The sequence below is a fragment of the Peromyscus leucopus genome, chromosome 5 (assembly GCF_004664715.2).
Source record: "Peromyscus leucopus breed LL Stock chromosome 5, UCI_PerLeu_2.1, whole genome shotgun sequence".
In the NCBI taxonomy this organism is placed as follows: domain Eukaryota; kingdom Metazoa; phylum Chordata; class Mammalia; order Rodentia; family Cricetidae; genus Peromyscus; species Peromyscus leucopus.
Genome location: NC_051067.1, coordinates 93,226,707 through 93,252,430, shown reverse-complemented (window position 1 = coordinate 93,252,430; position 25,724 = coordinate 93,226,707). Strand labels below are relative to the sequence as shown.

At 41.6% G+C, this 25,724-nt stretch overlaps 1 protein-coding gene across 5 annotated transcripts in view; it reads left to right on the top strand.

The window, feature by feature from the left end:
* Positions 1–25,724, top strand: part of Nr3c2 (nuclear receptor subfamily 3 group C member 2) — a 165,982-nt gene that overhangs the window by 1,313 nt on the left and 138,945 nt on the right. Inside the window, exons 1-3 of one of the 5 annotated variants that reach the window (XM_037206153.1) lie at positions 343–1,125; positions 6,249–6,342; positions 6,760–8,518. In XM_037206153.1, coding sequence (XP_037062048.1) covers positions 6,762–8,518 — 1,757 coding nt within the window. In that variant the 5' untranslated portion in view covers positions 343–1,125; positions 6,249–6,342; positions 6,760–6,761. Of the gene's footprint in view, positions 1–142; positions 234–342; positions 1,126–2,728; positions 3,078–6,248; positions 6,343–6,759; positions 8,519–25,724 lie in introns of those variants that run through there. The other 4 variants (XM_037206154.1, XM_037206152.1, XM_037206155.1 and 1 more) reach the window with 4 other exon arrangements.

Genomic DNA, 25,724 nt, shown 5'->3' with positions numbered 1-25,724 from the left:
AATCCAGCACTGAAGTACTAAGTACAGTAACAAAATTATCAGGCGCCTTAGCTCTTGACCCTGGCACTTTTTTTTGGCAGGGGGTGGGGTGGGAGGAAGGCTGTGTTTAAAGGGGTTTGGCTGCACCGAAAGCACCCGCTTTTCCTGCATGGTTAAAACAAGGAAACTGAAATCTAGTGGGAACGTGATCCTCTGGCTCTCGACCGCGGAGACGAAGGCTGCTCGGCGGGGAGGTAACTCAGACCTGGAGGGGGTGGGGAGCAGAACGCCAGGGGTCCTGGGGACGCCCACCTGAGTCGTCCTGGGCTTGCAGACGCTGTGGGCGGCGTCGGGTATGAGTCCCTGCGGCTCACCTGGCGCTGCAGGTGGAGAGCGCGAGGGCACACCATCTAGGCTGCTACCGCGTCACCACACTTTCCCCTTCTCTCCAGATTGCCTGTGGTCTCCCCCGGGGGACAGTTGGGTAGGTGAGAGCAAGTTTGGGGCAAGGGAGAGATTTGGGTTAAAGGGCATCATGCGCTGGGGTGCCCCGGGTCGTGGCCACCTCCGCGAACCCGGAGAACCTACTGTCTCTGCAGCTTTAAGGAAGCTGCCGAGTCCAGGCTGTGTCGCAGCAACTTTGTATCAGTCATGTCGCCCGCCTGGTGACTGACAGCCCCGATTGCCCAATGAGAAGCACGCCTGGCCCGCACAGCGCGGAGCCTTGTTTCCCCCTTGGCCAATGGGAATGGCTCCGGCGGGCGGGACAGCGACCTGAACTTTCTGGACATGTGACCCGCTTCCAGCTGGTCCACTCCCCCTCCGGGCTTTCGCCCGCTCCCTCCCGCGGGTTCCCTCCCTCTTCTGCCCGCCCTGGCCCTGCCCCTGACCCCTCCCCTTAGCTCCTGCGCACCCAGGGTGTCATTGGGCCCGGGAGAAGAGAGCCAACTTCAGGCTGCTCAGAGGAAGCCCGTGCAAGTCACCTGGGCGCCAGCGCTGCTGCCTCCGGCTCTCCCGCTGCAGGGGAGAGCGGCACTCGCTGGCCTGGATGTGGTTGGATGTAGGGGGGCTCCGCAACAGGGGTGTCGTGGCTGTGGCAAGCGCTGCAACAGGTAGAAGGCGAGAAGACGACCCCGGCCGAGGCAGGTGTGTAGGGGTGCGCAGTGGGGCGCCTCCGGTCCTGCCCGGCGTGCGGCCATGGCAAGGGTGGCTTGCACTTTGCAGGGAGAAGCCGCTGCGTAATCCGGAGGCACAGTCAGTATGGTGCTGTGTGCTTGTTGTTTTGTTTTGGTTTTCAACCCCCCCGCCCCCCCACCCCGGCCGGCTGAGGACTATTTTGGGAAAGTTTGGCCACTTTGGATAAATGCCCTCTAAAGAGCGGCTTTTAACCGCCTTTGGCAGTGGGAGGTCTGCCACCCTCCCCTTTCCCCAAAAATGAATTTCAGATCATTTTTTCTCTTGCAAATTTTAAAGGACGTTTGAATAATGTTTCTTTCATCTATCAATTGCGGAAGCTCCTCAATCTGAGTGGGAGGTGTAGCCGATAGGGCAGTCGAAGGAGCTAGAGCCCCATAAATCTCTTATAAAAGGGGTCTAGAAAATCTTGTGTTTCCCGTTCCTTGATATTAGGGAAACTCTAGGGGAGTCTTAGGGCAGGGACGGAAAAGGGATGAAGCTGCTTTTGGTGGCATCCCTGCCCAGATGGGTTTTTAGATGCATGGCTTTTCCTGTTGCATTTTAAAAAGATGAGATTTAAATCTTAATGCTTTATCATACCATCTGCTTTATTTATTTATTATAACATAGTTTGGAAAACTTTTAATAGCAGACGAGTTATTAAGACTGCTGAGTTTTAAAGGCTCCTTAACATTTTGGGTCCTTATTCTCTAGATGCTGTTATTGGTGATATTTACATAGTAATGATAACAGCGTTCTCCATCTGCGGAGTCCTCCCTTGGAGCTTTAATTTCATGTTTGACATGACACACTGCCATGGAAATGCTTTCGGGGAGAAGTTTGTGTGTGTATGTGCGTAGCTTTTTCCTTTATGGGATAGGTAGTTTTGTTTAAAAAAAAAGAAAAATGGAAAGCTGATGTAGCTCAATGGGTCAGGCTAGTGAACAGAAGTCAGGTATGCTTGGTTCTAACTGGTTCTCCACTCTCTTAGTGACCTTGTCAGATTTATCCCACTTTCCCCTGTAGAGGGGAAGAGACAGTCCTGAGAGGCAGAATAGCCACAGCTCGTCTCCTAAAGTCATCTGCCTCATGAAAACAGCCACGTGTTGTGAAGCCCTCAAGCTGGGTCTCTACTGTGCCACCCCAAAGCAATATAATTGGGGAAACGATGCCATTAAGAAGGAGAGATGTTTTGGAGAGCATTAAAAGTGAAAGTTATCAGAAAAGATGCAAATTCCCAAGGCTCTTTAATAATTCCTGGGGAAGAAAAGGAAATTACTTCCTTATGGAAAAGGGCAGTTTAACAGACTATGAAACAAAGTTTTAAAGTCTGTTCCTTCGTAGAAATAGTATTTAAGGATATGTGTGTGTGTGTGTGTGTGTGTGTGTGTGTGTGTGTGTGTATAAACATATATACACACATGAGGGGTTTGTAGACCTGGCATATAGCTCATTTAGGACAGTAGTGACAAGTGCCCCTCAGGGTATTAGTAGTGCTCCAAACATATGCGCGCGCGCGCGCGCGCACACACACACACACACACACACACACACACACGCACATGTGTGCACACACACAAAACCTGTTGGTGCTTTCCCTTACTTATGTGAATTTCTTCTCACCTTCCTGTTTCTTTTGCATGGAAACAAAGGTTCAAAATGGCCCAGGCGTCTCTGGTATAGTGGTCTCTGGTATAGTGGTCTCTGGTATAGTGGTCTCTGGTATAGTGGTCTCTGGTATAGTGGTCTCTGGTATAGTGTTCACTGGGAAATGCAGAGGCCTGATTTTCCTTGAGCTAGGAATATAATTCATATATTTCACTGCATTATTTTATTCTTAAGTAACAAAAGCTTCCCCTTTACCCTTAGGATAAAGTTTTATGAGGATCATACTCATCAAGTCGTATTTTTAGTAGTCACTGGTAAGTTCGGGCTGACTTAACTACTATTCAAAGCCATGGTCATTATGTCAATTCTGAAAAGACAACCCGAGTTTTCTGGACAACACAGGAAATGAATTTCTAACCTAACCCATTTGTTTATAGAAAATACTAACTAGAGTACTAACCAAGCAGAACTCAGCATAAAATGTTTCAGTAATGCTATTTAAAAGCATCTGGTCTCGGAAACAAGGTTTGAGCTCACATGCTGCTGCTGTCCGCTTTTCTGCGTTGGCTGCCAACCTTTATTCCATTTCCTTTGAGAGGTGAATGAGATTGATAGATGAGGATACTTTGAACAGAGACAGTTTAGATTTCAAGAAAGCCTCTGTCAAATTCTTCATGATATTCTTGTCAATAACGTGGTAAAACACAGTTGGCTTTAGGAGACTGTTAGGAGAGATCACAGTTTGGTGAGAAACAGGACTTGGGGAGTTGAGTTCAGCTGTCTGATGTTCGCTGATACAATGCTTCCCTGTACAGAAGAACTGTGACCAGTGCCCACTGTCTCCAGGAAGGATTCTACTGTGAGCTTTAGAGAGGTTTGTAGACCTGGCATATGGCTCATTTAGGCAATAGTCACAAGTGCCCCTCAGAATATTAGTAGGTCCTCCGAACCACAAGATATACAGAGATCAAATTATTTTAGGGAGTGCTGGATTAAAAATACACTGCTTTCTGCATTTTAAAATCTCCCAAGGATTTTAGCATCCAGAATTTTACTGTGAGACTTCATAAAAAGCAGAATGTCCATGTATCCCAAAAGATAGTTGGGTGTATGAAGTTCTGGAGAAGGATCTGGACTCTGCCCACAGCACTGTTGCCTAGGATGGAGGGGAGGTTGGGACTGCAGCTATGGGAATCAGGGGCAGGGGAGTCCCTGTAGAAGCCTTGTAGTGAGGATGCAGGAGGATCATAAGGTCACAGCAGAGCTCAGAAGTTTGGTGTGAGTTTGGCGATGAAGACAGGGCAGATATATATAAGAGGTTGTGTTCTGAATACATAGTTCAGATATAGTTCTTGTGACATTTAATGGATCTGAACCTGAAAGATGTATACCTTAGCTATAGCCAAGTATCTTTGGTACAGAAAGGACAGAATATTTCCCGTAGAAGCAGCACATAATATTTATTGTATTTTCCAATTCATTGCTAGGACTGAGTTTTCAGAAGAGTAAAAACATCCATTATCAGCAATGATTTAGGTTTCAGTTCACTGTGTGTGTGTGTGTGTGTGTGTGTGTGTGTGTGTGTGTGTGTTTCAACTTTAACTTGGTTTTAATCCATACTTAATTTTTTGGCTGAAATTACCAGATAACTACCTAAACCTTTGCGATTGTGATTTGATTTATTTTCTACTTTCTAGTGATTGATTTTTTATTAAGAATTAATAGAATAATGTTCTTTAAGTGGAAAGCAGGCTACATAATTGGTAGATTTTAAGGTTCATAAATTGAGTATTGATTATAGTATAATAGTTAAACATTTTTATTTGCATTTTACTATCCATCTGGGACACAATGGTGGAATTGATAGTTTCTGACTAATCATAATTTAAAATCAACAGAAAAGTCAGAGGTAATTGTAATACTCAGGCAATTTGAGCATTACATTTCATTATAGAGACTTGTGATATGTAATACCAATTTACTTAGTGAAGTCATTATATTGTTTTGCAATGTTCATTAATATAAATTCTATAGCAAAGGATTTCCGTTTTTTTTTTTTCTTTTAATGAAGAGAGCATAGGGAGAAGGCTAGAGGCAAGCAGAGAAGGATGTAAGCGCTGCATTAGACTTTTTTTTGTTTGTTTGTTTTTGTTTTTTCGAGACAGGGTTTTTCTTGTGTAGCTTTGAGCCTTTCCTGGAACTCACTTGGTAGCCCAGGATGGCCTCGAACTCACAGAGATCCTCCTGTCTCTGCCTCCCGAGTGCTGGGATTAAAGGCATGCGCCACCACCGCTCGGCTAGACTTTTTATATACGAAGAACTGCAGACCTGGCAGGACATTTGAAAATGTATGCAGGCATGATTTTTAATAATAAGATATACAGATAAGACTGAATTAATTTTCTATCACATATGTCTTTACAGTGGTCTGTTTCTTTAGTTGTCCAGGGATGATTTTGCTCCCTAGGGACATTTGATAATCTGTAGACATTTTTTTTGATTGTCATATCTGGGGAGAGTGGTACTCTCAGCATCTAGTAGTTAGGAGACACATTCCAGTGCATAGGGCAGACCTCCACAACAACAACAACAACAAAATGGTCCACCTGAAAATGTCCTTAAGACCCAGATTGGGAAACATTGGTAAACAGGAAGCCTGAGATCAAATTCCAGCTCTTCCACATAGCTGTATGACTAGTGCCTTGGTCTCTGACTTGGATTGTTTATGAGTAGGTTTTTGCTTTTTGTGTATAAATTGGTTCATAAGGTTAAATAATATATCAGAAAGGATTGTAATAGTGTGCTGAGTTATATAGCATATAATAATTGTGAACATATAGCCTATTATAACCTGTTCGTGAACTAAATTTGTTGATTAGAGCAGATGGGAATGAATGTATATTGAAAACACTCCCATAGGCTCCTCTAGGATGGAAACTAGGCCCTTTTGTTTTTTCGTTATTACAGATTCAGGACTGTTCTTAGGCCCAGGGTGTAATAAGTGCTTGGGAAATATCATTGAATAAATGCTTACATGATCAGGGCCCTTCATAAGCATCCTCCATTCATGGTTGAAAGTAAAAATGCCCAGCTGTTGGAAGACTGAAGAGAGGTGTTGATAGGCCAGGGTGCTTGTCAGAGCAGCTTCCTGTATTCAGTACAAGGAAAGAGTCCCTGCTGCAGCCGACCTGTCTGGCAACTGCCCTGGTCTGTGCTACAAGTCAATCAGTTAATAGAAACTCGTCCTCTTCAGAACTGACACTAAACTATCTTCACCACTGACATACCATAAGAAAGTCAACGATTTTTTTTTCTGTGACTATTCAGTTGGTAAGCATATGTTTGGGAACTGTAATTTTAATTGCATTTCCATTTATAATCATTTATAATAAGGCTATATATTTGGTCATATGGAAGGCAGCTTGCATATGACCAAGTTTCCCAAAACTCTGGAGTCATAAAGTTAGCTGTTTGTTTTGTTTTAGTGTATAAAGGAGCTTTATTATGGGAGCGAGCTTAACAGCAAGGAAACCAGCCACGCTCCTGCGTAGAAGTGGATCCCAAGGAGAGGTTGCCCAGGTCAGTCTTCAATTTGATATCTGTCGCCGTGCTTTGACTTTGTTGAATCACCTGCCTCATTTAGTCCTCATTTTCTACTCTATCACATCAGTACCTAGGATTATATTGACTATTAATTAATATTCAAGTAAGTTAACATTTATAAATGTTCCTTACAAGCTATGAAGGCTATGTTATAGCAAGTTTTATTAAATGCAAAATTGTGTTTGGTCCTTCCGGCTCTGAACAAGTTATAGTCAATATTCTGTGTGTGTGATATATTGTGTCAGCACCCAAGAAGATAAATTTTAATGCAACTAGAAATATTGTTCATATCAAATAGAATATATATTGTAGCTCAATAAATGCAATCTTAGAATGCCTCAGCATACTACTATGTACTGACTCTAACATGTTAATAAAAATCTTGTTTGTTAGCTATGGAAACCAAAGGCTACCACAGTCTCCCTGAAGGTCTAGATATGGAAGGACGCTGGAGTCAAGTTTCTCAGACGGTGGAGCGTTCTTCTCTTGGACCTGCGGAAAGGACCGATGAGGACAACTACATGGAGATTGTCAACGTCGGCTGTGTTTCCGGTGCTATTCCAAACAACAGTACTCAAGGAAGCAGCAAGGAAAAACACGAACTACTCCCATGCCTTCAGCAAGACAGTAGTCGGTCTGGGATTTTACCATCTGATATTAAAACCGAGCTGGAATCCAAGGAACTTTCAGCCACTGTGGCTGAGTCCATGGGCTTATACATGGATTCTGTGAGAGATGCCGACTACCCCTACGATCAGCAGAACCAACAAGGAAGCATGAGCCCAGCAAAGATTTACCAAAACATGGAGCACCTGGTGAAGTTTTACAAAGAGAATGGCCATCGGCCCTCCACGTTAAGTGGTATGAGCAGGCCCTTGAGGTCATTCATGCCCGACTCCGGAGGCTCCGTGAATGGTGGGGTCATGCGTGCCATTGTTAAGAGCCCAATCATCTGTCATGAGAAGAGCCCCTCTGTTTGCAGCCCGCTGAACATGCCATCTTCGGTATGCAGCCCTGCGGGCCTCAACTCCATGTCCTCCTCCACAGCCAGCTTTGGCGGTTTCCCAGTGCACAGCCCCATCACTCAAGGAACCCCTCTGACATGCTCCCCCAATGTTGAAAACCGAGGCTCGCGGTCGCACAGCCCCGCACATGCTAGCAACGTGGGCTCCCCTCTTTCAAGTCCACTAAGCAGCATGAAATCCCCGATTTCCAGCCCCCCGAGTCACTGCAGTGTAAAATCTCCAGTCTCCAGTCCCAATAATGTCACCCTGCGCTCCTCTGTGTCCAGCCCGGCAAATCTTAACAACTCAAGGTGCTCCGTTTCCAGCCCTTCCAACACCAACAACAGATCCACACTCTCCAGCCCGACAGCCAGCACTGTGGGGTCCATCTGCAGCCCGATCAGCAATGCCTTCAGCTACACCACTTCAGGCGCTGTTGCTGGAGCCAGTGCCATCCGGGATGCGGTTCCCAGTCCAGACACCCATGAGAAAGGTGCTCATGATGTTCCTTTCCCTAAGACAGAGGAAGTCGAGAAGGCCATCTCCAATGGTGTGACTGGCCAGCTCAACATTGTCCAGTACATAAAACCAGAACCAGATGGGGCTTTCAGCAGCTCCTGCCTAGGAGGAAACAGCAAAATCAACCCCAGTTCTCCATTCTCTGTACCAATAAAGCAAGAATCAGCCAAGCACTCATGCTCAGGCGCCTCTTTTAAAGGGAACCCCGCAGTCAACCCATTTCCATTCATGGATGGCTCGTATTTTTCCTTTATGGATGATAAAGACTATTATTCCCTATCAGGAATTTTAGGACCACCTGTGCCCGGTTTTGATGGTAGCTGTGAAGGCAGTGCATTCCCACTGGGGATTAAGCAAGAACCAGATGATGGGAGCTATTATCCCGAGGCCAGCATCCCATCGTCTGCCATTGTCGGTGTGAATTCGGGTGGACAGTCCTTTCACTACCGGATTGGTGCTCAAGGTACAATATCTTTATCACGGTCACCTAGAGACCAATCTTTCCAACACTTGAGTTCCTTTCCACCCGTCAATACATTAGTGGAGTCATGGAAACCACACGGTGACCTGTCATCTAGGAGAAGTGATGGATATCCAGTCCTAGAGTACATTCCAGAAAATGTGTCAAAGTAAGTTGATTTATTTTGGAGTCCTTTCTCGCCTCTCTCCCTTCCTTTTTCCTTTTCTTTCTTTTTCCCTTTTCTTTTCTTTTATTATTTTAGTTTTGAAAAGCCTGGCTTTGTAAATTGTTACATCCCGTCTTTATTTTTGCATTTGAGAGATTGAATTTTATTTTGTTTAAGGATGGTCATTTTGTTCTCTTTGGAATGTTGATATAGCACTATTTTTTGAAGTGGAGAAACAAAAGATTCTTAAGATCTCTTATAAAATGTTTGTGTTGACTTGGAAAAAGCATGCATAGGTGCCCCTCTGTTGTCTGTTTTAGTGTTTGGGAAATGTTGCTGTATGTACTGTATCAGAATAGAACTCGTTTTCCTTGTGGTTTGCTGCTTCACTGAGACTGTATTAAATTACTTATTCTCATTGTCCTATTTCCTTTTTATGTTAAAATTCTTTATTAATTACTTCAATAGTTGTGTAAAGTAAAACAGAACCCCACGTCTGTTACCTACAAGCTTCCTTCTCTTGCTGTTTCCTAGGAAGGTTTCTTTTTTCAGGGGAGGTGGATGAGGGAAGTAGTCTAATGATATGAAAGTTGTAGTTTCCCGTCCAAATACATTGTTTCCTTAACTATGAAGGCATTTACAGACTCAGCCTTCTAAAAGCACTTAGTGGACAATCTTACTTTCTTATATTAGAAATTATGTATATAAAATCATTATAGTTTTGAATTGGTGTATTTGTAACTTATGAGCTCTGCAAGAAGATATACTTTATTTACTGTAAATGTGTATTGGTGTTCCTTGTTGCAGAGAGTGTGGTGCATGTTCAGGAAAACACGGAAGCGGTTTTAGAGGGTAAGGGTGGCTCTTATTTATGCAATGAGCACTTGCATTGGACTTTGCTTCAATTCTGGTTTTATTACATGGATGTGATAAGTGAACCTTTTGTGGAATATATAAAGTATAACTTTTCTAACTACATTTTATTCCTTTGGCATCTAGGAACATGTGGGTATTTTCTTTCATTTCCCTGAATCTTTATTTTGTGGAAAATATATCCATTCTATTAACAGAATATAGGGTATACCCATATGTTTTTTACTTTTTTTTTCTTTTTTCAAATACAAAGCAGTAACTTTTGGTTTGAGAATTCTTTTCCTTATCACTGGCTCAAACCATTTTCTTCTTGCTTTTATAGAAGCAAATGTTCCATTAAGAATACATTCCTAGCAGTTCTCCATAGTACAGCATGCCATATTCCAGTGCTGTGTCTCAGTCTCCTCCTGATTATCCATCGACCCATATCCTTAGGCATGCCACGGCTACGATCAACCAGCCTGTGTTTGTGGGTATTGAAAGTGTCTGCCTCCTCCTAATAGTACAGTAACAGGAATTCTTTCTGCTTGTACATTTTCCGGTGGCTTTGTGTCAGCTAAGATTAAGCTTCCCATATTTCATTGTGAAATTTTTAGTGTTGCTTGGCATCCCGTAGGTTGGTAAGTCTTTACAGCTTTCTCTGGCGATGGTAGCCTAAGCCTATTTGCTTTGCTTATTTCAAGAATCAGAGCATACATAGGCTGTTTTCTAGATTTTGATATACACAATACAATAATCTCATTCATGTTTCATCATTGGTCTCTTTCTTTGTATCTTTTTAGACAAAATTGGTTTTTCCCAGTTTTTTTCCACTTGCAATGATAATATCCCATTTCAAAAAATGTTGGGCAAATAAAGATTGATGACTGTGAAGGGTCAAGGCTATGTGGAATGCTGGTGGTCTCAGCAACACCCCTTCTCTCTGGATAAAACCTATTTTAAAGATTTCAAACTGTGATCTGGGGGATTCCGAGACCTCTCCAAGGAGGTTTATGAAATCATAAATCATGAATGGGTAAAAGATTTTCTTAGAGTGGAAGGTGGACAAATGGATTTTCATGCAGTGATGTCTGAGTAGCTTGGGATTTGTTCAGATTCCATGTTGTTTAACTGTCAACCATTCACCATTTCCAAAAGGGTACTCACTGTCAGTTCTCACTATGGTCCCAAAGAACCATGCCTGTAATGATCTGAATAGACCTTTATAGCATTCTTCCCTTTGCTAGGAAGTCCATGTGAGGCTACATTTTTTTCCCATATTCATGGGACAGACTATATTAGTATATGTTGAATGCAGGAGTTGATATAAGAATCTGGCTCTTATATTAAAGGAAGATAATAGACTTGACAGAAAAAAATGGCTAATTCTTCACCAAAGTTTTCATTTGGAAAAATAGTTATTTTTCATAAACTTATGTTTATATTAATATGTAATTATTTGTTTTCAAATGAGTTAAATATCCACTTCTGCTTATAATTTAATTTTGCTATAACACATAAACACAGATTCTTTAGAAATTATTTTCTGGACCTTTGATAAGGTTTTCGTTCTGAGACACATGTTCTATCTAAGCTAGCCTTAGACTCTCCTTCTTCAGCTTCCTGGATGCTGGTACCCTTGCTCCTTGTTCAGAATGAAAGGTGTTTTCAGCATAGAAGTTGATCACTGCCGGTTTGTCCTGTTCTCCACACGTTTTGGAAGTTGATAGAGATATAATAGGGGATAAATGATAGGGGATATAATTTTCATTAGCCTACTGAGTAGTTTGGAAACAGCATCCTATTCAAGTAAGAGAAATGACTGTCACCCAGACTGTTGTTTAGGCTGACAGAAAAGAGTAATGGCCATGGTGTATGTGTTGTCTTTCTTTGCTGTGTGGGCATTCTGTGGGAGAAGTGACGAAAGTCACCTCTGTTAATCATTCTCAGTGAAGAGCTGAGTTCCAAGTTGTAAAGTAAATTATGACAAAGCTAAATGTAAAGCCTCAGGGTGGACACTGGACCTAGTTGGGTCATGTGGGTTAGAGTTTCCCTGTCAGGGTTAGTGCAAACAGAACTGTGACCTGGGGTGAGTCAGAATCTCTGGTGCCTCAGTGTCTTCTTTTTAAAGTGAGGGAGTAAAGCTTGATTTTCTGTGAAGTCTGCCGGTAAGATGACTTAGAATCCCTTTGGAGGACCAAAAAAAAAGTGTCCCTTAAAACAACTGTTAACCTGATCACAAATAATTGTGTTGCGCGCACACACACAGCTCTGGCAATTTATCATTATCAGGGTGAAATGAGAGGTGGGGGTGGCCTTTCACTGAGAAGTGGAGGCGTTTTTGGTCCCTTTTATTAGCCCAACATTTTCTTTCATAAAATCTGACACCTGCTATGAATTTTTGTTCTTTCTATTTGCATTATTCCTGGCACAAGCGACCTTCTGCTAACACACACTGGCTGTTTATGACGATGACCATAGTCACTGTGATAGTCTCATAACGCAGTGCTAACATTGACTTAGAGTTTTGAATGGAAAGTCCACTGTTTCAAAGGGCATAGACTGGCAGGTTCCAACAGAACCAATTAAGTGCTTACCGTAATTCGTACTTTTTCTTCAGACAGAAGAGAAAAATTTAGTAAATCACAGGTAACTGTTTTTATTTGTCAATTATCCTTGACTTTTTTTTTAAAAAAAAATTCTATTTCTGTGGGTGACATAAAAGTTTCAGAATTCAAGAAGTTTGTGACAAAGTTTTCCCTATCAGTAACCTTTCAGATAAGCTTCGGAGCTGTAGATAGCTTTCCAGGCTGTGCACTACAGAAACAGAGGATTTGGTGCAGGCATGCTCTGTGTGTGAGTGTCGTGCTGGCTATGGAAGCCACATGACCTTCCTGGACATTGGGATGAAAAGGGGCAACGTTCTTTTGATTACTTGTCACATAATGTTTTGACTTCAAAATGGCTAACAGATCTATAATTTCTTAGGGCGAGTCCTCTAAGTAATGCTTTAAAATGAGACTTGTTTCTCCTGAAAGTTCACTTACTTTCATTACCTTATATTATTTCTGGAGAAATTTGTGATCATTTTATTGGGAAAAAAAAAAAAAACCAAACCAACCAAATGACAACAACAACAAAAACCCCAAGTGCTTTATAATATACAAACCACTGTGACAATGACAGTGTATTTCTGTTAAATCTTGCTTCTCACATCAGAAATGTCTCAGGTTTAAATTCCAGCACATCCACCTTTTATCCCCTAAAAATGGTTTATTAAGTGCTTCATACTTAAATTTGAATATTGAACTAAAATCCATAGTTACAGTTAGATAAATTGAACAATTTCACCTTAAGGTGGTTTTCATCCTTGCAATCTGCTGGATCCAGGACCTAGAGATTCATCATTTATAGATTCAAGCATTTTGCTTATTGAAATTCTGGGTGTGCCCAACCTTTCCTGTCCTTGCGTGACAAAGTGATAGCAGATGTTCTGTCACTACAACAATTTCAGGGTAACACTCGACTTCCTTCAATGCTTTGATGCCATTATATTTTGCCTCCAGAATAATAACCTTTCTGACTTTTGGTTGCTGCTTTTAGTTTCCTATTGCTCCTTTGGCAATAAAATTTCAATCTTACTACTAAGTAATTCATCATTTTTCTTTTCTTTGCTGAGCTCTGATATAAAAAATAACAGACTTCTTAATTATGCTTAAATATACACATTAAAGCCGGGTGGTGGTGGCGCACGCCTTTAATCCCAGCACTCGGGAGGCAGAGCCAGGCGGATCTCTGTGAGTTCAAGGCCAGCCTAGGCTACCAAGTGAGCTCCAGGAAAGGCACAAAACTACGCAGAGAAACCCTGTCTCGAAAAACCTATATATATATATATATATATATATATATATATATATATATATATTAACTTGGATGACTGTATCCAAAAATTATTAATGAAAACCAAGGGGGAGACATGTATACTTAGTGGACAGTGTTCTCAAGAGATGCACCTTTATTCTAAACTTTAGAGTTTCTGGTTTGAAATTTGTGAATTTCACTTTAGTTTTAAGAATTTTATTTTGTTCTTTGTGACGTTAACATGTATTTACAAATAGACATTCATTACTTAAGTGATATTCTAGAAGCCTCTAGATTTAGGATTGTTAATGTTATGGCCAAAGCCTAGAATTCTATGTTGGAAAGAGGTAGGCATTATGTATATAGTTGGAACTATTAATTGGACAATAATTGGAACTATTAAAAAGTCCACGCTTCAGGGAGTATGTGTGAGATAACCACTATCTGGATTTGTGACTTAGGTCATGACTTAACTTGACCACTGATAAGGACGATCATGACCACGTGGTGTGTGGCTTAACCTCATGTGTTGTTAGTCGGTATTGAGACAGATCTCTAAAACAATTGCAGTTTGTAACCGGCAGAGCTGACCAGGTATTCTGAGGAAGACAATGTGGAAAATGAGTTAAGGGAGATGGTCACAGTACTTATTTTTCACCTAGTCTTAGGAAGTTTGTAAGAGGTGACTATTACCTGGTGCAAGAAGTTCTGGAGCAGAACTGCCTATCAGCAGATCTTATTATGCTTTTGCCAATTGCCCCAATAATGACTCTTTCAGGTAAAGGACCCAGTTCAGAGTTTACTGCTATGCTAACTGGCCATATCTGTTTTTCTCTTTTGGTCTGGGATAGTTCCTCAGTCTTTTCTAGACTGTATGACCTTTTTTAAAAATTGTGCTTATTAATTTTGTAGGCTTGTAGTTTGAGTTGTGTCTGCTGAATAATCAGAATAAACCATATCTATGTACTTGAATATCACTTATCTATGGCAAAGCATCTAAATATCTTCCTCCTAGGCTTCTGATATGTGCAGTACACAGTCATTATGGGTAGCCAGGCACCCTGTGCCTACTGCGCAGGAGCACACAAGAATTTCTTACTCAGATATGGATCTTCAAGATAGAACCTGATGGCCAATCTCCCTGTCTTCACCTGCACTCTCCAACCTCTGGTAATCAACAGCCTATTCTCAGTCTCTATGACAACAGCTCTTAGGTTCCACATAGGAGTGAGCTCCTTTGACAATGGCCTTTCTGAGGCTGGCTTATTTCACTTAGCATAATGATCTCCATCTATGTCGTCCTAATGACTGACAGTATTCCCATTTTTTGTAACAGAGTACTATTGCATCATGTATACATTCTATATTTTCTTTATCCACACTTCTATTGAGTTGATGGACACATAAACTATCTCCTTTTCTTGTGTGTCATGAACAGGGCTCAAATGAACATGGGAATATGTCTCTTCAACATATTGATTTATTTCCTTTGTGTACTTCCAGGATTGGCGTTACTGGATCCTATGGCCACTTTTGTTTGTTTGTTTGTTTAGTTTTGCTTTGTTAGAGTATTTCCCACAAAAGTTCCTGCCCATGCCGGTGTCCTGAGTGTTTTCTTCAGCAGTTTCATTGTGGTTAGGTCCAGGGGATGCACAAGTAATTCTGCACTTTTCCCATTGCATTTGACAAGGGCATATGGCTCTCATTGTTCTTGCTACTATTCACTACTCTCAACTAAAGTTGTTCCTATCCTTTTATAACTAGGTCTGTTTTTACGGAAATCCTTTGAAGGCATTAAAACATCCCATTCTTCATTAAGCTTTGCATACTCATTTTCTTTTTATATTTACATGACAGCATTATATATTACTTTATGCCATGGGTTCTAGCCTGTTTGATAGTTCAGATTGTTCCTATTTCCCTTTGTCACGACTCCATTTTTCTTTGAGCAGTTTGCTTTTGTCCATCTTGTACTTTCCTGTCCTAGTCCTGAAATCACCGTCTCTTTGAGGAGTACCTGACTTGGTTACCCGAGTTTTAAATACCAGTGTTCCCTCTGATTGCAGACTGCCTGTATGGGTAGCAGTGTTGAATATCTGTTGAGAAGGTTATGATGGATGCATTTGGTTAAGAATATGGAGAAATGGACCCATAACACAAGCAACATATCCTAACTAAGGAAATGGGAGAACACAGAACTAAAACATGGATGCCAAAGCTAAGATTAATTGTAAACCTTGGACTTGACAAAGTAAAAGGGCTTTTAAGGTTATAAATCTAGCCACATAGATTTATAGATCCCAAAGTAAATGCCCAGAGAAATTGCGTGTCTTCCACAACCATCCACAGTAGTTAATTTCAAGCTGTGGTAGAATCCTGTCCTATGTCCCTCTGTTGAAATGTCTCTCTCTTCCCAGAGGAGATGGTGGCACTATAGTCTGACAATAGGGTCTACAGGTCCAGGAATATGAGCTGGTGACAGGAGCACTGGTGAGTTTTGAGGAGGGATTCAATAGAGTGGTGGAATCGGGAATCAGGTCATGATTGGTCAAAGGATGAGCAATAAAGAGAACTACAGGATGCATGAGCATACCAGAAACTCTAATGTCTTCAGAGAGAGGACTACGGGATGCATGAGCATACCAGAAACTCTAATGTCTTCAAAGACATCTGTTTGGATGACGAAGAGCAAAGGAATGGGGAGAAGAGCTAACAGTAGAAAGAAGCAGTAGGAGCAGAGTCAGGGTGTGGTTTCACAGGTACAGTAGGCTTGGCTGAGATTAAAAAGGTGGGAGGGCCGTGTCTAGAGAAGGTGAGGCTGGGAAGTGGACTGTGATGGACCTCAGTCATAGAATGTTTAACTTCTAGATGGAACATATGCTCTGGCAGCTGCTGACAGCTGGTATTACCCATTTTACAAATACTAAAACAGGGACAGGACACATGATTAGCCTAATGCCACCCAACTAAGGTAAATGGAGAAGCTGATAGTTGAAAGAGAAGAAAGCTGAATGGCCTGAAGAAATAAGCAGCCTGATGGAGGTTTTAAAGATGTAAATCAGATTGTGTGGCCAACGCCCTCTGCTGGCTTCTTACTCAAAGAAGCATAAAGCAAAATAATTGAGGGGCTTAGTTCTCAGCCCCCAACTGTTGGATTTGGTATTTGTTTCTTTCTTGTCCCTTGCCTACTCTGAACTTTCTGTGGCTCCAAGGGTCTAAATGCCACCCTTTGTGTACAGGTCCCTCTGCTAAAATGTGTCTGCCTCCAGATTTGGGTTTTCTCTTTTTGGTCATTCACCAAGAATCAGTGCACATGTCACCAGTCACAGTGTCTCCCTCCCAGCCATTTTATTCAAAGTGATGACCCAATCTCCTCCATGCTATGGGAGGAGCCTCATTATATCACTTCCTCTAACTAGGAGTGTAACTGTGATGTCAGCCTCAGGAGAGCCAGGACCCAGTCTAGCCATTTCCAGAATCCCTGATGGATGTGGAGCTGGAGGGCTGAACTCATTAGCGGAGGGACTTGGGGCAAGCGTATGTATAGACTCACTAGGTAGATATTGGTGGTGACTCTATATTTGGGAAATTATCATCAAGTGACACTGTGAATTCTATTGAGTTTAGCTAAAAAAAAAATTGTAGCATCTATCAGCACATTTTAGAGATGTTCACAAAATAATAAAGAATGTGGTTTTGTTTTTCATGTTTCACACAAAAGAGTAATTGGTAATGATGTTTTCCAAGCTAATTGGTAACATATGCCCTTGGACTTTATTTTGAGGTTACTTAAAAAAATATCAAATGGCAAAATTCTTCTTTGGCTATGGAGTGCTGAATGTTTTGCTGAGTGTGCAGTAATTTATCAACAGTTGCATATTACACTCAAGTCCCCTTCTGTGGCCCCCTTTCATCAACAACCCTTTCCCTCACCCCAAGCCCGAGTAACCCTAAATGTGTCCTCTCCTTGTATTAATTTTTTTGTTTTTTTAGAATTCTTATATGAGTATATCGTATTTACAATATTTCCAGTCCTTCCTCTCTCTGTTCCAACTCCTCCTGTCTGCCCAGCTCCCTCAAGTTCATAATGTCCTTGGTAATTACAGTTGCTAAACACACACATGCACACACAATGTACTAAGTCCATTTAGTGTTGCCTCTGTGTACATGTGTTTAGTGCTGACCTCTTGGGACTGGATGACTTATTGGGGAATTTGTCCCTGTAGAAAACAGATACTTCTCTCAGCCACTGTGGATGAAACCTTGTTTTCCCTCATTAGTGTTGACACAGCGATGGATCGTGTGGGTCTTGTTGACACAACCATACTGTTGAGATTTCATGGACACAGCCACCTTGTCATGTCTAAATGGTGCTCCCTCACAGTGGGCATCCTGGGCTTGTCCCTTACGGTCTTTCTGTCCCCTCTTCTGCAATGTCCTCTGAGCCTTAGGTCGAGGGTTGGTGTTGTCGACGTGCCATTTGGGACCGAGCCCCCCATGGCCGCTCATTTTCTGTATTTTGACCAGCTGTGAATCTCTGTGGTACCCTGTGTGCTGCAAAAGGAGGCTTGCTTGGTGGGTGGTGAGAATGACATTCACCCAAGGGGAGAAGGATAAATACTGAGTCTACAGTTGGGAGCTACAGTTACTTAGGAAAATGGCAGTAATACGTTCTCCTCCAGGGTCTGTGACCTTTCCAGCCCTGGGTTCCTGGCCAGGCTTATAGTACCAGACCCTCCTGCTGCATGCACCTCAAGTCCAATTAGACAGATGCTGGCTACCCTTGAGATATTAGTGCCACTGCTGTACCACTGGGGAATATTCCCCTAGATTAGCATATAAACGGAATAATAGCTCATGTAGTCTTTTGCTCCTGGCTGGTTTTACTTACAATGTGTTTGAAATCCAAGTGTGCATGCATTAAGACTCACTTCTTTTTACTGCTGACTAATATTCCATTTGTGGCTGAACCACATTCTGTTTATCTATTTACCTCTTTCTGGTCATTTCTGCTGTTGCCAGTTTAATTTGTTACCCATAAAAGGAGGTTTAAATGTTGACATGCAAATCCCGATGTAGATGTATTAGAAGATAGGTGCAACTTTAATTTTTTAAAAAAGATCAAATTGGTTTTTTTTTTAAAGAAAAGAGATCAAATCTTTTATTTTTTAAAGAAAAGAGATCAATTTGTTTTTCAGAATGGTTTTTAAAATTTTATATTCCAACCAAGAGTACATAAAACGCCTAGTCCTTTGCATCCTTGCCATCACTGGAGAGAGTGAGAGGGCTCTTACTTTTGACATTATAATTGCTATGTATTGCTGTCACTGGAGCCAAGATCGCCATTTTCCTGACATGTGAGTGACATCGTACATCTTGTCATGTTTTGTTGTGCATGTGCTTCCCATCTTGTTGGTTCACCTTAAGCCCATTTTTATTAGGTTGCTTTCTTTTTTTTTCCTTTTTGTCTTTCTTTCTTGAGTTTTGTTATCAGTGTGTTGTGTAACTTTTCATTGCGTTTCAATTTTGTGTATGTTGGGCAGCTTGCATGTCCCCTAGCACACATGTAGAGGGCAAAGGACAATTTGCATGGGTGCATTCTCTCTTTCCACCATGTGAGTCCTAGGAACCAAACTCAGGTTGTCAGGCTTGGGGGACAGTTGTCCTTCCTATTGAGCCACACTGCCTGCCTAATCAGTGCATTTTAATGTAATTGTATTGATAGAAGACCTAGACTAAGAGAAAAACAGCTATTTTAAAATTCTGTATTGTCAATGTGCGGCACATGTGCATCCCTACACACATTTGTATATACACACATGTGCACCTCCACACATGTACATACCAACACACACACACACCAAATGGAAAATCCTGTATTGTAGTGGGTATAACAATAGGCAATCTTCATATTATATAGTACCTACCATTGTGTTCTTAGTGTTGAAAGAACCAAATGAATGTGAATAAGCCCAGTGTCCTACCATCTCCCATCTAGTGGAGAAGACGGCGCTAATGAGTGTGCACAGCCTTTTCTTGTTCCCTAATTATGTGTTTGGTTGTGCACTGCTGATAAGAAGTGTTACCAAAGATTGGAAAAGGAAGCATTCTGTGTGGGCTGGAAAGTCAAGGAAGCTGTCTCTATATGGGAGGTGAGATCCAGTTGACATTTGAAGATTGGTATTTGGCGGCGAGTGGGGAGGGTATTCAAGGATAAGTAATAGCACAAGCTGAGTACACAGATAACACAAAAGGAGCCTGCTTGGAAGGAATTAATGGGATTTGGAGAACTTAGGTTATAGAACTCTGTGACTGCTGGAGTGAAGTATTGCGCTCTACTAGAGTTGAATACGATTGTCCCCCATAGGCTCATGTGTTGGCGGGTTGAGCCCAGCTCCTGGCACTATTTGGGGGAGTTTGGGAGACTTTTGGAGGAAGTTGGAGGAAGTGGGCCACTGGAGGCATGTTCTCAGGGGTTGTTGCATGGCCTTGGCCCCTCTTCTTTCCTTGTTTTCGCTTTGACCTCTGTCACATCAACTGCTCTTTGTCACCAAGCCCTTGCTAGCACAATGGCTGAAATCTCAAGAACCGTGAGCACAGCAAACTGTTCCTCTTTTTTGAACTGGTTCTCTCTGGTGTTTGATATATTTTTAATGTAACACAGGTCAACATGTTTTTTAGACAAAAAAAAAAATGGCACGGAAGGGTAGAAAGTTAATCTGGCAAGGGAACTAGGGACTAACTATAGAGACAGAACAAAACATGACATGGCTATGTAGGTAATTCCCATAAGGTGGGAACACCAGTAGCCAGGTTATAGGTAAGTGGTGGAAGATTAGTGTAGTTTAGAGAACGAATGATGGAGTGTCTGGTTACCTGATCCTAACCTGTTTCTACTGTACCATGAAGCATGTTAATTATTAGCAACACAAAAAATAGTTTGCCAAGGGGCATTGGAAAGAGCATGCAAAAAACAAGTTACAGGAATAATAGCAACTTGTGAAATTATGGTATCAATATAAAACAAGTTCTCTTTATCAGTGTTCTGTTTCTGTGAAGAGACACCATGATCAAAGAAATTCTTACAAAAGAAACATTTAATTGAGGGCTTGCTTACAGTTTCAGAGGGTTAGCCCATTATCATGAGGGCGGGGAGCATAGCAGGTCAGTCCATGATCATGAAGGGAGCGTGACAGCACACACAGCCCTGGAGAAGTATCTGAAAACTGCATCCTGATCCATAGGCAGAGGGAGACCCTGAACCGCGTATGGGCTTTTGAAGCCTCAAAGCCACCCCCAAAGACATGCTTCCTACAGTAAGATCACATCTCCTAATCCTTCTAATCCTTTCAAATAGCACTGCTCCCTGGTAACTAAGCATTCAAATATATGAGCCTATGGCGTCCATTCTTATTCAAACCTTCACACAAGATAAATAGTTTTGTTCGAATGAAGGTAAAATTAAATTTTGTCACTTAAATAAAATGCTTTTCATTAGGTCACTAGAAAAATAATGCTGGAAAATGGAAACAGAAGGAACAAACTACTGGTTAGATAAAACCAGATACAAACTTGAATTAGCAATGGTGACTAACAGGTTTTTGGTGAGCACACCAAGAGATCAAAGACAGGGCCACAACATTTGGGAGTTGTCATTGTGTCCTTAGGCACTGGCATTGGATTCAGGATTCTCTTTCCAAAAGTGGAAATGTGATTGTCTTCTTCCATCACATGGTAAAGTCTGTATTAACTTAAAAAGATTGGGTTTAGGGATGGAGTTTTAACTCAGTTGATAGAGTGCTTGCCTAACACACACAAAGTCCTGGGTTCAAGCACCACTGCTACATTAACCAAGTGTAGTCCTCATGCCTGTGCCTGCCATAGTACTGACTCAGCCCTCAGGAAGTGGAGGCAAGGAGATCCAAAGTGAAGAGGCATGCTTTCTTTGTAGTTCGTTCAAGGGTAGTCTGGCTACATGAAACCCTGATGATGATGGTGGTGATGATGATGATGATGATAATAATAATGATGTTTGTGGGGCCTCTAGGTATACAATATGAAGGTATAGAGATGGTATGGGACAGGCATTCTCCAGTTTATGCCATATGGATCTTCACAGTTCGTCTGAATGGAGCTTACATTCAGAGACATTCCTTCTCCAAAATTTTAAGTTGTGAAGAAAGAATTTATTGGTTATTGTGTACAAAGTATTTTTCCTCTATTCCTTTGTCATTTTCAGATGCAATGGAAGTGTTTGTTTGTGAGGTTTTCTGTTTGAGACTTTGGGTGTATTTGGAGTTTTATATATGTGGGAGAAATATAATTTGGTTGACATATACCCTGTAGTTGGACTTGGTTGCTATGATATGGGTGAAAATAGCCCTTTCCCCTCCTAAGTACTAGGTTTTAGGGGAACTAAAGAGAGTGACAGATGTCTGGGGTAGTGGATGGAGGCGTTAGAAACCCAGCAATCATTCCTTGTGACACCTGAGGCCACCAGCTTCTCCATCTGTAGGATTTCTAAGGCATTTAGACCCATGGATGGTTCTTTGACACGCATTGGCAGATACTAGCTAATGTACATTTTAAAGACTAAGGATTTTCACAAGAGTATGATTGCCTGAACTGAGCATTTTTTCTGAAAAATGGATTTATTGCCAGTACCTGAGCTCGGTATAGATGAAGACTAGAGGCCTCGCAGTGAACACGGGCCAGCTCTGTGCTTCCTTAACACTGATAAAATGGGCCTGAAAAACGTTAATTCTTGCCAATTTTTATTCTAGCAGGAGTAAGCAGATTCTAGGATTCTGAGGGTTTTAAGGACTGTAGACCTAAAACAAGATGCAAAAGTTAATGAGAAGAACAAAGAGAGTTCTCTGTTAGTCTGTGCAGTCAATCGAGGTAGAGCTGATGCTGAACACACCAGTCCCAAGTTATTTCAAGATGTTGAATGCCTTCCTTATTAAGGAAGACCAGTAAAAGTTTTCTCATCTCCTGCTCTTAGTCTGTTGTGACTGCCTAGTGTTTCACTTGCTTGTCTTTGCAAGGGGTGCCCTTTCCTGGGTTCTGCCCATGAGGACATAACAAGACAATTTTAAGACAGAAAACATGGATATTTTCAAAAGAAAAATGCACCGCCACCTGTAAATAACTGTATGAAATGCCACTTCTTTCATTAAACTCCATGGAATCTGTAATAAACAGCAATATAAGGCAAAAGCACTTCATACAAAGAGAATTCTGGAGATGAGTGGTGTCCACGGTTGTACAGCAACCTTAAAAATAGCTAAAGGATAAACTCTATTCATATTTTTTAATCACAGTTAAAAAGAACACTACAAATCTGGCATGGGTAGCATTGATAAAATTCAACACAGAACAAAAAGCACCAAGGTGTGCTGAGCTTATGTACGAAGCAACTCGTCTGAGACTTGCCTTTGCCAGTTTCTAGTAGGTCCAATACCATTTATATGTTCTGTTCACTTCCATTCGACAACCACGTGTTAATCAAGTGCTGTTATAGCATAGTCCAGGGTGGTAGGTCAGAGAAAAGAGTAAGGCTTCTTATTCTTTACAAGCACTGATCTAGGCACACCCAAGACCCCAGAACAAAGTAGACATGGCAGGTCTTATCCTGGGGGTATCAAATAATACTTGAGAACATGGGCATGGAGTGCTGAGGGGTGAGATACTAATTTCATTAATAAAATGATAGAGCGATAAGGTAATTTAGTGTGATTAGGATTCTTCATTTGCAGGTAGCACAGGAATCCATCTCTAAATCAGAATGGAGTACCAAGACTCCCAAAATAGAAGAAATTCAAGGGTAAGTCTTACAAAAAGACTGGACTTCAGATATGAGAAGGCACAGGCCCAGGCTTACCTGTCCTCTTTACATTCGACCAGGGACTCTAGCCAGTAGCACTCTGACCAATAGATTTCATTATTTATTGATTCTGGTACAAGGATCAGCCTCGCCCTTAACAGACTCTGACTGGACTGGCTGGGCTCACATGTCTGGCTTTGGAGAGAGGTAATGTGGGTGTGCATGCACATGTGTGTCCCTGTGTGCTTATGGGTGTTGGCTGATCAACCTTTCCCAGCTACATCAACTGAACACAGGGAGATGGCTCTCTAGAGTCTGAAAAAATTCATTCTGATTAATTTGAAAAATGGCCACATAGTTAGTTATTCATTATTCCTTAGGCATCGATCTTCTCATACTACAACCCCACATACATATGAAGCACTAGAGTTTATCTTGGCTCATGGGGCTGGAGGTAGGAGGTAGAGATGATGAATCTATTGGTGGTCATCTTGCTTCTGAGGGCAGTTCAGGACAACACAAGGTGAGACAAAGGGAAGGATGTGTGTGTTTGAGCATTCTTACCTTCTGGTCTCCCTCCCTATTCTTATAAAGCCATCAGGATTCAATCATGGGAGCCCTGCAAATACTTATTCACACACAGAACACACACACACACACACACACACACACACACACACACACAGATATGGTAACTTATTTAAATAGAAAGGTTAGCCTCATTGCCTGCTTCTCTAAGCACCACCATCAGTAATTAAAATGCAATTTCTAGGAATATTGCCATCTTGTGTAGAAGAGAAAGTTGATGAGTAGAAAGGGCCAAAGACAGTTTTTGTAGTGGGAAAGATTTGATAATCTTTCATAGAACACATTTACTTGTGAGAAAATTTGGTGTAGTGATAACCAGAATGTCTTCTAACAAAAGTATACCAAAGATCCACCCTCATTTGTTGATACAATATAAGAGGCTCTTTAACTGGCCTCATGACAATACATGGATCTAGACCGTGTAAACACCTGATTCCACCACAAAATACATACATGGTGGAATTTCCGTATGTTTGAAGATTCTGATACCATCCTCCCACCAAACATTTCATGAATCACTCTGTGGATTTGGGTTAATACTGAGTCCTTTTTGTCTTTCTTCAGATATAACTACATCACAAGAAAAGGCCATATTAGTCAACTACCAGTCGAACATTTATAGTTGAGCATACACTTAGACATCTGTGCTCCACAGTGATGCTACACTATATATTTACATTGTCTTATAACACGTAGCACATGTGTGTGCAGTGGTGCCTTAGGTGAGGAGCAGAGCAGGGGTGTGTTTGGAAAAGAGGAGGTTTGCAGAGTTTGACAGGTTAAGAGAGAGCATTTTTGAGGGAAGATAAAATCAAGAGTCAGGATAACTTGGGTAAACTGTAGAAAATGTGAGGGGAAATGCGTGAGAGAGCTGGTGGGGACAGAAGGCCTAACTCTGGGCCTGGCCTTTCGCTTGCTTGTCACATGACCCAAGCATGTTACTTTACCCAGAATGGATTTTTGTGTCTATGAGATAGTGACAATAATACTTTTTTATCTCCATGGCTCAAGGGAAGTTGTTCTGGGATAAGTTCTGTAAAGTGTGGGCATATAGGGAATGCTCAGCACAGACCTTAGTATGTGAGTAGGAACAGATGAGAAGCGCGGTGGCTGAACCATTCTTTCATGTCAGAGACTCCATCATGCAAAGAATCAGCAGTGCAGTTCCAGTACACTCAACCACAAACGAACATTATTCCAGAGAGGAAACCCTTCCAGTTCTTCGTGTACTCATGGGGTATTTGAGAACTCTAGTCTTTGAATTCCAAAAATGGAGGGTATTGTGAAGGTAGCTTAGATCAGTGATTTCTCAACTCTTTTTTAATTGATACAGATGAAGATTAATATTCACACATATCGCATACTCTGATACTTTGATTTATAAGCATTACGTGGGCGTATATGTGTAGGCAGTGCAGCAAACAGCACCATAAGCTTTTTGTTTCTGTGACATTCACAAAAATCAATATTTGGCACAAAAATATGAATCAGTATGAATTGCTTACAATGGACTATGGCATAAATAAGACAGGCTTGCACAGTGATGCACTGTGAAGGTTTTAATGCCAGCCTCTGCTATGATTTAGGAAAACCATCAGACTACCAAGGACAGTGTATCAGCACAAGAACCTTGTGAGCCATTATGGAACTTCAGTATAAGGATTATTAACAAGCTACTTGGCATACAGCTCACATTGTTCATGCCCTCGTGTGCTGTAATTTGATTCTAAGGACCTCTAGGTAGAAAAGAACCTGAGAAGTCAGTGAAGACATCAGCCATCTTTCTGTCTCTCACACAGCTGCAAGCACTAAGTGAGCAATGCTATTCCAATGTAGAAGCTAGTAAGCAGATAGCATCAAAATCTATAGTTATGCTTTTTTGAACAAGAGAAAAATAACAACAATGAAAAAAGAAACATAGCTTTGCCTCCTCTGTGAAAATCCTGGGGAGGAATTATTGCTATATTGGGCACTATAACCGCTGTAGAGGGATGGCCCTTGGGAGCTGTAACTTGGGCTTTGTCAAAGGCAGGAAGATGCTCTGGTTTGAGGCGATTTTGATGGGGTCATAACCAGAACAGA